General features: G+C 43.9%; 2 protein-coding genes across 2 annotated transcripts in view; one reads left to right on the forward strand and one right to left on the reverse strand.

The window, feature by feature from the left end:
- LOC146209862 (luciferin 4-monooxygenase-like) overlaps positions 1-16,837 on the forward strand; it is a 197,043-nt gene that overhangs the window by 155,608 nt on the left and 24,598 nt on the right. The window lies entirely within an intron of this gene.
- LOC146209865 (uncharacterized) lies at positions 10,983-11,660 on the reverse strand. The gene has a single exon (XM_084597715.1). The coding sequence runs from the start codon at positions 11,658-11,660 to the stop codon at positions 10,983-10,985; it is 678 nt and encodes a 225-aa protein (XP_084453841.1).

Below are 16,837 nucleotides of genomic sequence, written 5' to 3' on the forward strand. Positions count from 1 at the left end.
AAACTACACAGGCGATAAATAATTCACGGGCTTGTATTCATGTTTAGTATTGTGTTGCGGTTTATTCTGCTAAAATAATGCACAATGAACCTTTGGTGTGTCTGGAACCCTTTAAGAACACCCATGTTCGGCGTACATTGCCCAAGACTCTGCAAATGCACGCACAGAATATTTTAAGAGTTCCACAGCATCACATTGAGCAGTTGCCTCTGCAGAGACCGCATTCTGCATTTGCAAAGATCATAGCAACGCACCAGTCATCTATTCCAAAACAGTTCCCTCCTGCAGCACGACCTCTGCCACCACTTCCGGTGTTTGAGGCTGCCATGTGTTCGCCTTGCTATTCCCTTCAGCAACTGACATGCTACGTAATGAGTATTTGGAACATACTCGCGTCCATACGAGTGGCTCGGTAACCTCTACTAGTTCTACCTGCTCTGTCGTCACTTCTGCGAGACAAGCTAACGTTCACCATCTAATTTCGCATAAATACCTCTTTTGGAGCAATACTGGCTGCACTTCGTGCTGCTGTAAAGTATATTTCTGAACAGGCTCCTCAGAAATGGGATGTGTTCTGTGATTTTAAACATACCTTACAAAGTCTTCAATCGGTCTTGAGCCGTAGCGACTATGAACAACCTGTAGCGGTGGTAGGACATCTGCACCACCAGGAATTTAAGAGGGTCACGAAATCATCTACTAGTGGATACCAAGCCACAGTGAAATTGTTGGCAACGACTTTGCTGACGATGCTGCTCTATCGGCTAACGATACAACAAACTTTGTCGAGATACCATTGACAAGAGCCGACGCAGCAAAGCAGCTTCGACTGCTCGCCCGAAACGTGGCTAGATAATCATGGTCTACGCCTGGAGGCTGGACATCTCTCTCACACCATATTGATCAGTTGCTTCAAATGCAGATACCATTCGGCTTCCCTTCCTGTGATGCTACAATGCCATGTCGCCTGTCGCTAGAAGTGGTGTTTACAAACGCCTATTCTCATCTCATCGCAATGATTGACTTTCCAACGTGTTTGCAGTGCGCGTGTGTTGAAACGATCGCGCACATACTTTGTGACTGCCCTCAATTTGAGCGTGAGCGTGCCTTCCTGGCTACTACAATCCGCCATTTGAACTCTCGCCCTCTTGCACAAGCTAAATTTCTGGGAGCTTGGACGACCTTTTCGCCAGAAAGGAAAGAAGGCAATCTATAAGTTCTTAAAGTACGCAGGGTTGAGTTCAAGACCTTAAGTTCGCGCTTCCTACCTCCTTTCACTATAGACCTCTGAGCATTGGACAGACTCCTTTCCTTTGCGCTCTTTCTTTCCTTATTCTCTTTTTGTTCCCCTCCACACGTGTAGGGTAGCGTACTGGGCGTCGCCAAGTTAACCTCCCTGCCTTGCTATTCAATTTCTTGCCCTCTCAAAAATTTCTCCGCTCTGTTGCATTCATGTTCAGAGCGGAAAAATACGCTAATTTTTAAATATCTGTGCTGCCGGCAGTTTGTTCACAAACAAGAAATTGTGCCGGAACATCGGTCGAGCCGACAAATATATTCGACTTATTTCTGGTACTGGCGCCATGCTCCTAAGGTTTTAAACTGTCCGGCACTAGCACACAATTGGACGCTGTAAAATATCTTCTACCTGCGAGCAGTAACGCTGTTGCAGGTATGACCACTGGGAAGCCGTTTCGACCTGTTCTCCGCCAAAAGAATCCTTATGGATTTTACACACCTTTGTGCAAAATCTAAAGTTTCTTTGGATATATAATTTTACGGTGTGAAAACCATGCTAGCACTTGCAATCTATGCTTTCAAGGTTTTCCTGTGAAAACAGGCAGATTTGTTTGCATGAGAATCAGGAGGCCGTAAAAAACGCATTGTAGCAGGTAGAAAAGGAGAACACAAAATGCAACCTTCAGTTCCCATCCCTTAGAGCAAACAGTTTTCCTATACCGTGTACAAAAAAAAAGATGGAGAGCTGACGAGGTAGACAGGGCCTGATTTCATGTATTCTGATGCTGTAAATAGCGTGATATATCCAATGGGAAAAACTCATCTTCCCCATACGACTACTTCCCTTGTGTTTGCCCCACCAAGGGGGTGCATTGGTTATGCCGCTTCATTTAGGCCCAAGGATGCGGGATCGGATCCCGGCCGCTGCGGCCTTTTCGACGGAGAAGAAAAGCAAGGCTCCCGTGTGCTGTGCGATGTCAGTGAATCTCGAATAATCGGTTTGTGAATCTCACAAACCAAACTAAGCTTGCCAGGTACACTTGATTTAATAACAAGCACATGTAATTTCTGCCCCCATGGACACGAGTGAGCGCTAGCGAACACTCGAAATATTTGGTTGCGCGCAGTATACTTCCGAGAACATTGTCGGATCTACACCGGAGAAATGCGCAAGGCTGAGTGATGCTGCTACAGCTCGCGCCCATTGTATAGCTTTAGCTAGCGTTGCCAGGCTCGTGCCACGCCCACAGTGGAAATCTCATTTCTTTGGCACGCGTTCGTTGCAGTGCTCTTGCAAATTAGGGATTGGGCGGTACACCGTTACTCCTTCTACTCTTTCACCTGGTACTCCTTGGCGCGCGTTCGTTGCAAGTATTCCACCAACTATAGGATTGTCGGTATGGCGTCGCTCGTCGTCGCGTCTCCTGCGAACCTACGGAGCCGGCAGGAACGCCAGACAAGGAGAACACATCTTGCTGACATATTTCGGGAACAGATTTTCAGCCTGATCCTAGAAAGCTTTAATAAACACCTACGAAAGTGTAAGGTTGAGTAACCAAGGCAGCCCAATTGGTGCCCCCCCCCCCCCGTTTCTTCGCGAAATTCGGAGTTTGTGGTTTCTTTTTTCTTTCGCCCACTTCTTGATAACTTATCGCGACACCATGATAACACCATTATTCGCCTGCTGCTCAAAACCACTCGATAAATGTATTGTTAAGGCTTTCCTTGCATGATGTCAACGGCTGTGTGGGGTATTTGAGGTGTCTTTGTTGGTTTTAGACATTAGCCTCACTCAATGCAAAAGTCGCTCACCGTTCTATTCGAACGAGCAGCCTTCAAGAAAGCCCGAATAACAACTCTCGGGTCGAGACTTACAGCAGCTGACGTGGTATATTGTTAAATACCTTCTGGCCACTATAATGTCGCAGCACTAATTGTAAGTCCTACATAATTGCCGTTTTAGTTACCTGTGATTCAAAATTAAATTTTGTGTTACATCAGCAATGATATATCATCGGGTAAAGCATATACTAGGGCGAGTCGCTGTGTGTTCATTCTGCTAGCGCACCACCAAAACGAGAGTGATTCCTCTTGTATCTTACCTTCGTATTGTGTCGCTTCTTAATGCGCTGTGAGCGAAATAGATAATCTTTGGATTACTTATGCATATACAACTGCGCTGCTTCAATAGTAGGTCCTAATTATGTATCGTTATTTAGTCATTTGAGAATATAAATTAAACTTTACATTACAGTTTAATGTCATGTATCGTTGGACAGCCTTTATCGAACGGAATTGCAACACAGTAATTGTAGGTCCTAATTATTCATCTGTATAACTGATCTACCGTGAACAAAATTTAACCATGCGCTGTGGCGTCATGATATAATGCTCTCTCATAAACTATATATATTTCAAAAAGTGACGACGGGTAGTATCTGAGATCAAACTCTGAATTCCGAAAAAGCCCTGTAGAAGTGAGCTAACGCTCGTCTCGGTTTCACCGTGGTTAAACAGCTGATAATTTTCTCCGCACTTGAAGGATCGAATCACCGTCGCACGATATTATTTTGAAAATTCTCGCCCCGATCCCGACACAGCAAAGGCCTCCCTTTCTAAGTCACTAAAATGTTTAAATTTCTCTCAGTTTTTGCGTGAGCATTTGGGAAGCAGTCCAATCTCTTTGGCATCGCTCTCATAAAGACACCTAATTTCACAATGTCATCTGCCTAACACTGTGACTCAAAGCATTTCTTAGAAAGGTGAGCTTGAGGTGCGTCGAAAGCAGAGAATACGTGTGTCGAAAGTAGAGAATGGCTGTTAGCTACATAGCAAACTCGCGAATATCTAACTCATTTGCGCGTCCTTATAGCACCATATCGTAGAGACACCAGAGAATGCCTCGCGTGAAAATGTTTCCAATCATATGCCTTACAGAGACATTTACTTTGAGCTACGCTTTACGAGAGGGCTCAGGGTACATTCGGACATCGGGGATTCTTTAAAATGCAGTGAAATATTACAGTTCACAGGCGCATTGCGTTTCGAAACCATAGGAATTTCAACCGGCTCGGAACCGGCGTCCCCGTTATCAACAGGGGAGTGCCGTAAGCACTCAGCCTTTAGGGCAGGGCACAGCGCAATTTGAACAGTGCTGTTGACCGGACGAAACGGTGACGAATCATCCTCAAAGGTTTATAGGACGCCTTTCGGTCGATTCCCCGCACTGTACATTCTCGAGAACGCGCTCTTTGAAAACGTAGCCTCATCATGTATCAGATAGTATAATATTTTCTGTCTCCAGTGAATTGCGGCACTCTTCAGCCGCAATAATAATAATAATAATAATAATAATAATAATAATAATAATAATAATAATAATAATAATAATAATAATGTTATATTTACACCCAATGTGTACATAGTATGAGGGAGCACAGCAGAAAAAGTTGTCGTAATGACAACTTCACAAGGCTGCAGGCCCCCAAAACAATAACAATGACAGCTTCACATCGGCAGTGCAGAAAATATACAATCACAAAGTATACACGCTAAAATTAACATAACGTTGCAACAGACAACATTCTTCACGGGGGGGGGGGGGGGGGGGGGGGGGCTAAAATAGAATGAGAGAAAAAAAAAACTAATACAACACTAGTGCAGACTTCTAGGATAGGAAAATAAGGCACACCTCTAGGCGGACAAAAAATGTTTTCAAAGCTCTTTATAAGTGATTGGTTTAAGTTTAATGTGTTTTCTATCCCCTTCATGGATCACTGCCTTGTCGTGGCGGAGGGGCTTGCGAAACTCGATGAAGTCGTGAGCTCTGCTGTGTAGGGCCACCCAAGATAGACAGGTCACGGCAGAGAGTTCTGACAAAATGTGATTCACTGGAGAAGGTAATGGCAACCCACTCCAGTATTTCCTGCCAAGAAAACCCCATGGCCAGTCAAAATACCATTATCGATATGGCGCCGGAAGATGAGCCCCCCAGGTTGGAAGGCGTCCCACATGTTACTGGGGATGAACAAAGGGCGATTCCTAGTAGCTCCAGGACGAATGAAGCGGCTGGGCTAAAGCGAAAAGGACGCTCAGTTGTGGATGTGCCGGGAAGCGACCGGAAAGTCCGATGTTGCAAGGAGATATATCACATAGCAACATGGAATGTAAGATCTATGACGCAAGGTAAACTGGATATCGTCAAGCGAGAAATGGACAGATTGAACATTGATATCTTGGGTATCAGCGAGCTCAAGTGGACCGGAAAGGGACAATTTAACTCCGGCGACCATTATGTCTTTTATTGTGGGCAGGAATCCAAGAGAAGGAATGGGGTCGCTCTCATAGTAAACAGAAGAATGGGCAAAGCAGTGCTAGGGTACAACCCCAAAAACGACCGAATGATTTCACTTCGGATCCAAGGTCACCCTTTCAACATAACAGTTATCCAAGTCTATGCACCGACCGCTGCTGCTGAAGAAGCTGACGTTGAGAGATTTTATGCGGACCTACAATGCCTTTTAGACCGCACCCCATCATCAGACGTCGTTTTTCTCATAGGAGACTGGAATGCTAAGGTCAGGAGTGAAGAAATATCCGGAATTAGAGGCAAGTTCGGTCTTGGTGAGCTAAATGAAGCTGGGCAGAGGCTAGTAGAGTTCTGTCAAGAAAACAACCTGACCATAGCGAATACTCATTTTCAACAGCACAAGAGGCGCCTGTACACATGGATTTCACCGGACTCAGATCGATTATATTATTTGCCGGCAGAGATGGAGAAGCGCTATACAAGCAGTAAAAACAAGGCCTGGGGCCGATTGTGGCACCGATCATCAGCTTCTTGTTGCCAAAATTAAGCTTCGATTGAGGAAAACGCAGAAAACTAGAAGGCCTTTCAGGTATGATCTAGATCAGATTCCATTAGAATATGCTGTGGAAGTGAGGAATCGATTTCAAGAATTAGATCTAGAAGAAAAAGAGCCCGAAGAGATGTGGACTGATGTTCGTGATATAATACAAGAAGTTGCTACTAAGGTAGTTCCAAAGCAAAAGAAATGCAAAAAAGCAAACTGGTTATCTGATGAGGCTTTGCAAACAGCTGAGGAAAGGAGGATGGCAAAAGGTATGGGGGAAAGAAAAAGATACAAGGTTCTCAATGCGGATTTTCAGAAAATAGCAAGGAGAGATAAGAATGCCTTCCTGAACATACAGTGTCAAGCAGTTGAGGACAACAGCCAATTAAAGAACACAAGAGCTCTGTATAAGACAATCAAAGATATCAAAGGAAGCTTCTGTGCTAAGCTGGGCGTGATAAAGGACAAACGAGGCAAGGACCTCACTGAAGCCTCAGAGATAAAGAAGAGGTGGCAGGAATACACAGAAGAACTGTACAAGAAGGACCCGGATGTGCAAACCCAACATAGGACGGTTGTGATTACTGATCTCGAGCCGGGCATCCTGAAGAGTGAAGTTGAATGGGCCTTAGCCAGCCTTGCTAAGAACAAAGCTAGCGGAATTGATGGTATTCCAGCTGAGTTGCTTCAAAACCTCAACCACGATGCTGTTAACACACTGCATACATTATGTCAAAAGATTTGGACAACCCTGCAGTGGCCACAGGATTGGAGGAGGTCAGTTTACATCCCCATTCCAAAGAAAGGCAGTGCCAAAGATTGTTCCAACTACCGCACGATCGCGCTTATTTCGCATGCTAGCAAGGTGATGTTAAAAATCCTGCAAGGTAGGCTGCAGCAGTATGTGGATCGGGAGCTTCCGGACGTGCAAGCTGGGTTTCGCAAGGGCACAGGAACTAGAGACCAGATTGCCAACCTTCGCTGGATCATGGAAAAAGCAAGAGAGTTCCAGAAACCCATTTACTTCTGCTTTATTGATTATGCGAAAGCGTTTGACTGCGTTGATCACAACAGATTGTGGCAAGCTCTCCAAGAGATGGGAGTTCCAATTCACCTCATCTGTCTCCTCAGGAACCTTTATGAAGGGCAAGAGGCCACAGTCAGAACTGGGCATGGTCTTACTGATTGGTTTCCGATTGAGAAAGGGGTGAGGCAAGGCTGCATACTGTCGCCCTGCCTATTTAACCTATATGCAGAGTGCATCATGAGGAAGGCCGGTTTGGACGAGTCTTCAGCTGGAGTGAAGATTGGTGGAAAACGTATCAACAACCTTAGATATGCGTATGATACCACTTTAATGGCAGAAAGTGAAGTGGAGCTCAAGAGACTTCTGATGCGCGTACAAGAAGAGAGTGAGAAGTTTGGGCTTAAACTGAACATTAAAAAGACGAAGATCATGGCGTCTTGCCCTGTCAAGTCCTGGAGCATCAATGGACAAGAAGTGGAAGCTGTGACAGATTTTCTGTTCTTGGGCGCCAAGATTACCTCTGAAGGAGACTGCAGCCATGAAATTAGGAGACGCCTGCTTCTGGGAAAGAGAGCAATGGTTAGCCTTGACCGCCTAGTAAAGAGCAGAGACATTAGTCTGCCAACCAAGATCCGTATAACCCGTGCTATGGTCTTTCCAGTTGTGATGTACGGATGCGAGAGTTGGACTGTGAAAAAGGCTGACCGCCGAAGAATTGACGCGTTTGAATTGTGGTGCTGGCGAAGACTCTTAAGGGTTCCTTGGACTGCCAGAAGATCAAATCAGTCGATATTGTCGACCATAAACCCTGACTGCTCATTGGAGGGTCAAATTCTAAAGTTAAAGCTCAGCTACTTTGGTCATCTGATGAGAAGAGAGGAGTCGCTGGAGAAAGATTTGATGTTGGGAAAGGTTGTGGGTCGCCGGAGAAGGGGTAGGCAGCGAACGCGATGGTTAGATGGCATTCTCGAGGCATTGCAGATGAAGCTATGTGATGTTAAGAAGATAGTGAGAGACCGGAAAGCGTGGCGTGACATGGTCCATAGGGTCACGAAGAGTCGGACACGACTGAACGCCTGAACTGAACTGTGTTTTCTATGCAGATCGTTTAATGTTCGTGGCAGTATGTTGTGTAATGTTTGGAGACCATAGTTTGTTCTGTATGTGTGTACCTTCCATTGTTCATTATTGCGTGTAGCGTACGCTCTGTCGTTTGTTTTCAGTTCAGCTAGTGAGTGCAGAAATCTAGAATTATTTATGAAATCTCCTTAAGTGACTTACATAGTCGATAGTCGTAAGCTTTATTAACTGGCATAATATTGTATATTTAAAGAGATCATGAGTATGAAAATAGCATGGGACATTTTCAATAATCCGAAGAAACTGCTTTTGTAACACATTAACGTTTTTGCGTGTTTTCTTTAGTGGTTGAACCCCAAACTAAGCCAAAGTATTTAAGCCGCGATGAAAATAGGAAGTTATATATTAGTGTCATAATATTACGTGGCAGAAAATTATTTCGATAAGCCAGCCCCACTACATGCGCGAGTTTACTTGTAAGGAAATCTACATGCGCATTCCATGAAAGGGTTTCATTAAAGATTACACCTAACTTCTCTAATGTCGGTACGATTTCTGCTGGTATGGTCTGCATTGATACTGTTTTCGTTATTATTATGCTCTTGTTTCTAGGGCGAAACAGAACTGATTTTGTTTTCGTTGTGTTTGGTCGCGCATCAACGCATGCTTCTAACGCAGCAAGTGTTAAATTTACATTATCAATGAGTTCATCGGCCAATCGTCCAGTTAGAAATACACTGGTGTCATCGGCATATATAATAAAGTTAGCTGCGGGACAGCTATTTACTATGTCGTTTATATATAAATTAAACAAAAAAGGTCCCAAAATGCTTCCTTGTGGTACTCCACAGCAAACTTGTAAAGGGTTGGAGAAATGGCCATTAATTCCTACAATTTGGATTCTATTACACAGATAAGATTCTATGAGAGATGCTGCTTGTCCACGAATGCGATAATGCTCCAATTTTCGTATTAGTATATGACGATTTATGGAGTCGAACGCTTTAGTGAAATCAACGAAAAGGCCCAAGACCAGTCTGGTGTCTTCGAGTTGAGATAATATAAACTCCTTTTGGGCAAGCAGCGCAAATTCTGTGCTAAGACCTTTCCGGAAACCGAACTGACAGTCGACTAGGAGGTAATGTTTCTGTTCAAACTGAACTAATCGATTTAGAATAACCTTCTCGAAAGCCTTGGAAAGCACAGGAAGTATTGATATGGGGCGGTAATTCCCCATAACAGCATAGTTATTCGTGCCACTTGCATCTTAGACGGAAATACGGCCTGAGAAAGGCACAGGTTAAAAATCTGCGTAAGGCAAAGTGCGAGAACATCAATAACATGGTTTATTGGTACAACAGTGAACCCGTCAATATCTTTACTAGTGCTTTTGTTTATGCTTCTAACTAATTTGATCACTTTCTCGTTTGTGACAGGATCAAGAAAAATAGAAATAGAAATAGAAATATAGAAATTCTGAAGATCAATAAATACCACACTGCTCTCTACAGCGTTCATAAGATATTTGTTAAACGCATCAGCAAGCTGCTTCCCGGACAACTCAGAGCCATTGATTATCATTTTTTCAATTGTTTCAGTGCCGGCGTTTCGCTTTAGCACAGAATTAAGCCTTTTCCAGAATACATCCGTACTTCCTACAGCAGAGTTGAATAAGTTATTCATATAGGAACGCTTTGCCTTCTTCAGATCACTGCCTAATTTATTACGGTATGTCTTAATTTCTTTGAGTATATTAATATCCTTAGACTTTATGAACTGGGTGTATAAATTATTCTTCTTGTTTATTCTGCTAATGAGCTCGCTGCTTATCCAAGGCTTAAGTATCTTTCGGTGGCGCTTGGTGCGTACGAAAGGAAAGCTTGCTGCGTAAATAGACTTCAGTTTGCAAATGAATGCATCATAAGCGCAGTTCGCATCTGCTGTTCTGTAAATGAAATCCCAACTCGTGGACATTACCTTTTCGCGAAAAATTGAGAGGCTACCGCATGTTGTAGGTTGAAGTACAAGGATATCCGGAGTGTGTTTTCGACGGGCATACCTGCTCGAGCAGAAAAATATTGGCAGGTGATCACTCAGATCAAATGCAAATACGCCAGCTTTAACTTCATCAGAACCTATATTTGTGCAAAAAACATCAATTAGAGACGATGAAGTCTCAGTTATTCTGGTAGGGAGGCTAATGGCGTTATAGCAGCCGTAGGATTTTAATAAAATATCAGGTTTATATTTTACGGAGTCATTCTGCAGCATATTGATATTGATGTCTCCACCACAAATAAAATCTAAATGATTTTTACTAACGAGCACCAATATTGATTCAAATTGTTCTAGAAAAGCTACAACAGAACCATTTGGGGGACGATACCACACAGCCAATAAAGTTATTTGTATCCTGACTAACAAAAATTCATAGTTCTGGGTTGTTGCAGAGTAATCTTCAAGGAGCTCATAAGGATTGTCATCATTAACTAATATGCAAATCCCTCCACCATGCCCTGTGGACCGGTTGGCATATACTGTTTTATAGGACAGTAGGCGATAGACATCGGCTTCATTAGTGGACCATGTTTCTGTCAGCATTACAACATCAAATAATCTCTGCACTTGTTAAAAAAAAAAAAAGATTCAAAACACCTTCTTTGTTTCTGATTGAACGTACATTCGCCTGAAAATATCTGAAAGAATTAGCATATTGTTTGCCTAAGCAGTTCCCAAAAGTATGCGGTAAAATGTATGACTTTTTCCATGTTTGACAAAAAAACTTATCTCAGTTTATCGAGATCGCCTACGCTGGCAATCGCTATTGCACTCTCCCCGTCCCTCTTGCGAACAAGAACTCGGCCGTTGCTATGCCACACAAACTTGAAATCATCCCTTCTGGCCCAGATTTTTGCATCTGTTAAGAGTGCACGCGCCCGTCTTGTCAAGTTTTTCAGGATGAACACTGTGTCTCTTGAGCCACGCAACTTTTTCCTACATTGCCACCAGATATCCCGGTCTGACTGCTTCACAAAGCGACAAATTACACCAGAAATTTTATCTTTTTTTGCTGGTAGTCGGTGAATCGATACGACGTCACATTCGGCTAGCTGCCGCAGGTTATGCTGCTTAGCAATCGCTTTGATTTTGTAAAGCAGATTTTCTTCATCAGTCTGTCCAATTCCATGAAACTCGAGGTTGAGCCGTCGGCTCCTCCATTCAAGGTTGTCGACTTCAGCCCTTAGCTCAGCTACATTCCTGTCCTGGGATTCAATTTTGTCCACCCTGCATTTCAGTTCAGCGATATCCTGTTCATTTTTTTCGGTTCGTGTTAGCAGTTCGTTATACTGCTCTTTATTGAAGTCTAGTGAGTTCTCAATTTTCTCAACCGTTTCTTTGAGTGGTAATAGCACATTGGGTTTGTCGCTTATACTTTTGAGCCACAGTTGAATGTTCGCCATGTCAGGTTCGCTGCCAGCTTTTTCAGGTGCAGAGGTTCGTGATTTCGAAGATCTGCATGTCGAGCAGCGCCAGTTTTTGCGGTAATCTTCTCCTTTCGTCTTGATGGTTGTATCCGCAATGCCTGCACATTTTCCTGTGTGATATTTGCAATGACACTCGGCACATTCAACTGTAGCATCGGTCACATCGAGTTCAGTATCACAAGTTCGACATTGCTCGCTGTCCATATTTTTCACGTGGCAGCAGCAGCAGCAACAATAGAAGTGCAGGAGTGTAAGAGAAATTTACCACTGACCTGCAGCAAAAACGGTTGCTTTTAGAAAAGAAGTTCATTCCATGCTGCCGCTGCTGCCAAAGTGATGCACAGGCTCCGGTGGTCCTTTTATAGCTGGTGAGACCCTCGACGACAGCGCCTAATGTAGCGAAGATGGTAGCCGAAAACCAGGCTTGCTTGTACGTTGGTGGGCGATGCTGATAGTCACGAAGAAATCTTGATCCTCGGTGTCGAAGAAGGTTTTCTGTTATCTGTTTACGTGTATCCCTCTTGGGACACAATTTGGGCAATTACGGCAGGGAGCGGCAGAAAGTTAATGGGAGGATGAGGTTAAAAGTCCCCACATGTCAAATGGGGGCAGATAGTAAGAAAAGGACCGGGTTATTTGGCAGAATATGGGAGAGGCCCTGCAGTGAACCTAATCCGACTGGTGATGATGATGATCAGGATGACGAAAATTATTCGACATGCTTCCTTTTAGGCTGGTGGAGGAAATGGTAGAGAAATGTCTAAAAATTAAAATTGACCAGCCCTGCTAAGATATGGACAAAAGGTCTCTGTGAAGAGGTTATTATTTTCTACTTCGGAAAGTCGCATTCGGGGTCTCACCACACGCTCACCTCCCAAAAAGCGATAGTCTCACCACGCACAGTTGGGATCACTGGCGCTACTGCCTCAATCCGGCACTCTAATGCCGTCTCCTCCATAGGGAGACCACGGGGGAGAGGAAATGAACGCAAGCCCGTGCTTGCTGGTTCAGATCTTGTTACGTGACGTGTACACAACTCGTTCGCTCAAAAAGGCATCGCAGTATGCTAGTTTTGGATCAGGTGTGGTCGTAAGTGTTCGGAACGTAGCAGAAAAAATGGAGGCATGCAATGGATGTATAAGTGCCAGGTAATGGGTGGCAAGTGTGATGGGTGTTTGGAGGATACAACTAAAGCCGTAATTTATTGAAAAATTAGGGCTATAAAATGAATACTAAATAATATAAAGAAAATGAAGAAAAGACTCGAACAAGAAGAAACATAATATGATATTGCGTTAAACCAAAGGAAATACAGCGCTAAGCTTTAGACGAACCACACAGAAAGACGGACGGGACAGGCGCTAATAAAAAGAAGGAATAAAACTGCTAAGCCGTTGTCTCGTACTCTGTCGTAGTTAACAAAGTAGATGAAGCAATCGAACGGGCGCTATGGTGCCAACTCTTCAGCATAGCGGAGGCGTCCTATTTTTTTCCCAAAACATGGAGCAGGAGTGACTTTGAAAATACGAGGAAGGTAGCCGGTTGACTAATGTGTGACCTTGCGCCGTTGTATTCTTGCATTTGAAGTTTAAAGTGGTAGGAACACCAAATGTTTTCATTGCAATTTAGTGTCGTAAATATTGCGTGGCGATTAAGCATAGAGCAGGGTGTTAAAAGCACGCAATAGCATTACATAATTTATTATCATGTTATCAGTATGCAGCAGGCTTGGTTTAAGTTTCTAGTTCTCGAGGTTTTACTTGATATCAAATCGCACAAGACGTAACATTGAAATGTCACATGGACAAAAACCTCATTACGTCACCGATGAGGTGCGCCGTCTGCTCTGTTAGCAGTGTGACTCCCTCATGTTATCACGGCGGAGTCAGACTGCGGAAATAATTGGTCACCTGTGTCCACACGCATGATTGTTTTCGTCTTGTTGCCGATTCTAGCGCACTGTGCCGTGCTAAATCGAACTATTTGGAAACATGTTGTCACTCGCGAACAGCTGTCGCCAAATTGCTCTCCGACAGCGCTTGTTGCTGATAGCAGCGCCGATGTCGAGAGCCGCTTGCTTCGCTAAAATTTCAACCGAATGCCAACTCTGTACTAGGGTCTGAGAAAAATGAATTGTAGAAGAGGCTCTGACTATAAATGAGGGTGCGTAAATGTTCGCGAGTTTATACTTTGAGTCGCACAGCTTGCGTGTACCGCTTTGAGCGGAGCTTTCATATATCTGAATCTAGTGATTGGGGAGAGACAATTCACATTTGGCGAATGAATATGATCATCTAGTATACTTCTGGTAACATAAACCTAATATCAATAATTTCTGTAATGAGGTGGTTTAGGTAGTCTGCACAGCAACATCTTCTCGTAGCAGCTACAAAGGCCAGCGTTCACAGCGACAGCTCGAGCTTCGTTCGCTTTGTCGTCTTCATAACTTCATCGACATCGGCGCGCGACGCCTCCGTTTTCCTTTTCTTTCTGCTTTTTCTCAGAACAGGCATCTCTCTTACAATACCCCCCCGGTGAAAAGACGCCAGTCTGGCGAATTACGCGGAGGCCACCATGGTAGGGTCATAGTACGGTTTGAGGCGGTCATATGGTCGGCCATTCGATCCCTACTGAAAAATCCTGTATAAAATTCATACAGGAAATTGTATACAGGATCTGGGATACAGGAATGGGGGCTATTTCAGGAAATTCCTGTATTGCCTGGAAAGTCCAAAATGAAACCGCGCGGAGCTCTGATATTGGAATGGCCTGTATGGTTGATGGCCCTCGTTTCCGGAAAGAAACGCGTCGCCAGGGTGGAAAGAGCATGCAACAATATAAAATAAAACGACTACATTTAAAATAATAAATCAAATAAAGAAAATAACAAAAAATGCACTACCAAGTGTGGAATCGAACCTCGGTCCTCATGGTGTTCAGCCGGACACCTTAACACTACTCCACGGTGGGTTATGGTTATATTTGTTATTATTCAGTATATGTAGCTACTTTTTCTCTTTCGTACGTTGTATATTTTCCTTGGCTGTAGAATTTGCGGCCGTAATTCACCGATCGCCCTTTAAACACGCTGAATATCTTTGCAGGCTATCACGAGGGTTCACAAATGTGCCGTATCTTTATAATGCGTCGCTTTTTGAAGGCAAACCTCAAGATATCATAATGTACTAGTGCTGATGTGTTTTTCATCGTCTACGAACGCTTGTAAGTTTTCTTACATACAGAGATATCCGGTGCACTAATATTTGTATACTGGGCGTTTTAGCTTCACGTGCTACCAGCGGAGCATCGATGTCAATGAATACACTTCCGACTGAGCGGTTTCAATATGTAAACATTCGAGAACGCGTTGCGCGGTGTGCGGCTATCTGCGCATCTTTCGATGGTCAGCGATGTTTGTTTATTTTTTCTCGAACAGTTTTTTGTCATCGCTAGCGAAACGATACGTTCGTGCTTCCACTTTCACGTGGAAGGCGGCAGATCTTCAGTCGCAGATATGAAGACGCACCGCAAGATCGTACGACCTGCAGCGACTGTTGTACACGCAAAAGCGACGCGACGCGCCTTTATGCTTGCTAGCGCACATTTCGACGGCTTCGCATTTTCGAGGTATTTGGGAAACGAAGCGTGCCCTTTACATACAGAATAGTTGTATAATATGTTTGATATCATGCTTATTTAGTGCGCTGGCGTGTCCGACATGGTCATTCTGGTTGAGCTTCGTCGATAGGCCCGGCTTCTGTTCAGAAGCGGAATACTGTGCCCGGTATCAGTTCCAGAAATGACGCGTTCGTCCGGTTTCTGGTTATTTGATACAGGCTGAATCGAAATGAAACCGCGCGTAGACCACATTCCGGAAATTCCTGTATGGTCCGTAGCCCTTGTTTCAGAAAACAATTGGATGCCAGGCTGGAAAAAGCATGCAGAGCTATAAAATAACACCACTACATTTGAAAAAGAAAAAGAAAGAGAAAGAAAAGAAGGAAAGAAAAAGTAACGAAAAGAAAAAAAAATACATGTTATTCGAACTTCAGTCTTTTCAGTCAGCAAGCACGCACTTTACCCCTACACCATGGCAGTTTTTTTTTCGTTATTGCCGACTTGGACATTCAAAACAAGACGATGAACAATAAAACGTGCCAGCACACTTTCGCGTGACACGGCAGGTTAAAACTTTTTCAGTTTTACCAAACTGTCAAGCACATGAATGCATTGTGGCTGCTCGGGGAGTGTCATATGCGCTTCCCTGAACCGCACAACACTGTGTATGAAATGTTCTCGTACAGGATTGACTTGTATATCTGCATTGTTAAACTGCATTCTGGTTTTCCACAAGCTGTGGAGGCCCAGGAGCATTATTGTATCAAAGGGAAACTCCTCTGTATTAGGAAAAGGTAAAAATCGTATGCCATATGCATCTAGAGGTAGCTCTTTTTTTAAAGTTCTCTGAAGCACATCCCAGAAAAAATGGCATCCCAACAGTCCAAAAACACGTGTTCTATCGTCTCTGGTCTTTTGCACAGGAAACAGTTGGTTGACGAAGGGACGAACAGGCCTTTAGCGTGCATCCATGTTTTGACTGATAATGTGCTAGTGTGGAGTTTAAAGAAAAATGATTTGACTGGTGGTGATATTGGCATCTTCTTAACTCTCTTGAGTACATCATCTCCTGGGCCTGGACAGTTCGACAAACGGTATATCGGTACAGGAAGCATTGTGTCCACTAAGTCCGCATACAATTTTTTCCGCTTAACATTGCACAAATACTCCATGGAAAAGCGCACATGCAGCAATCTGTACGCGAGCACCACTTCTCGCAAGTACCCTCTTACTGTACCACCTACACTGAGACACGAACTGGCAAGAAATTTAGGGAGGAGTCGACCAAGCCGAACTTGGATTACTGTTCTGAGGAAGACATCATTTTGGTCACGAAGGTACATGAAACGTGAGACAACTTGTCTCAAAAATAAATGCGCCAGACCAAGCCCTCCTTTTTGTACGGAAAGAAACAAATTTGTTCGGCTCGTCCTTTCCCAGGTCGACGCCCAAATGAAAACGGCAAAAACACGGTGAAGTTTTTGTATGTTTGTCCTCGAAGCACTGATCACATTCATCACGTACCACACTTTAGC

Source organism: Amblyomma maculatum, chromosome 1, assembly GCF_055883805.1.
Source record: "Amblyomma maculatum isolate TAMU_Amacu chromosome 1, ASM5588380v1, whole genome shotgun sequence".
NCBI classification, from domain to species: domain Eukaryota; kingdom Metazoa; phylum Arthropoda; class Arachnida; order Ixodida; family Ixodidae; genus Amblyomma; species Amblyomma maculatum.

What these genes read in the sequence shown, in the direction of transcription:
- LOC146209865 (XM_084597715.1), bottom strand. Translation starts at nt 11,660, where the DNA reads ATGGCGAACATTCAACTGTGGCTCAAAAGTATAAGCGACAAACCCAAT.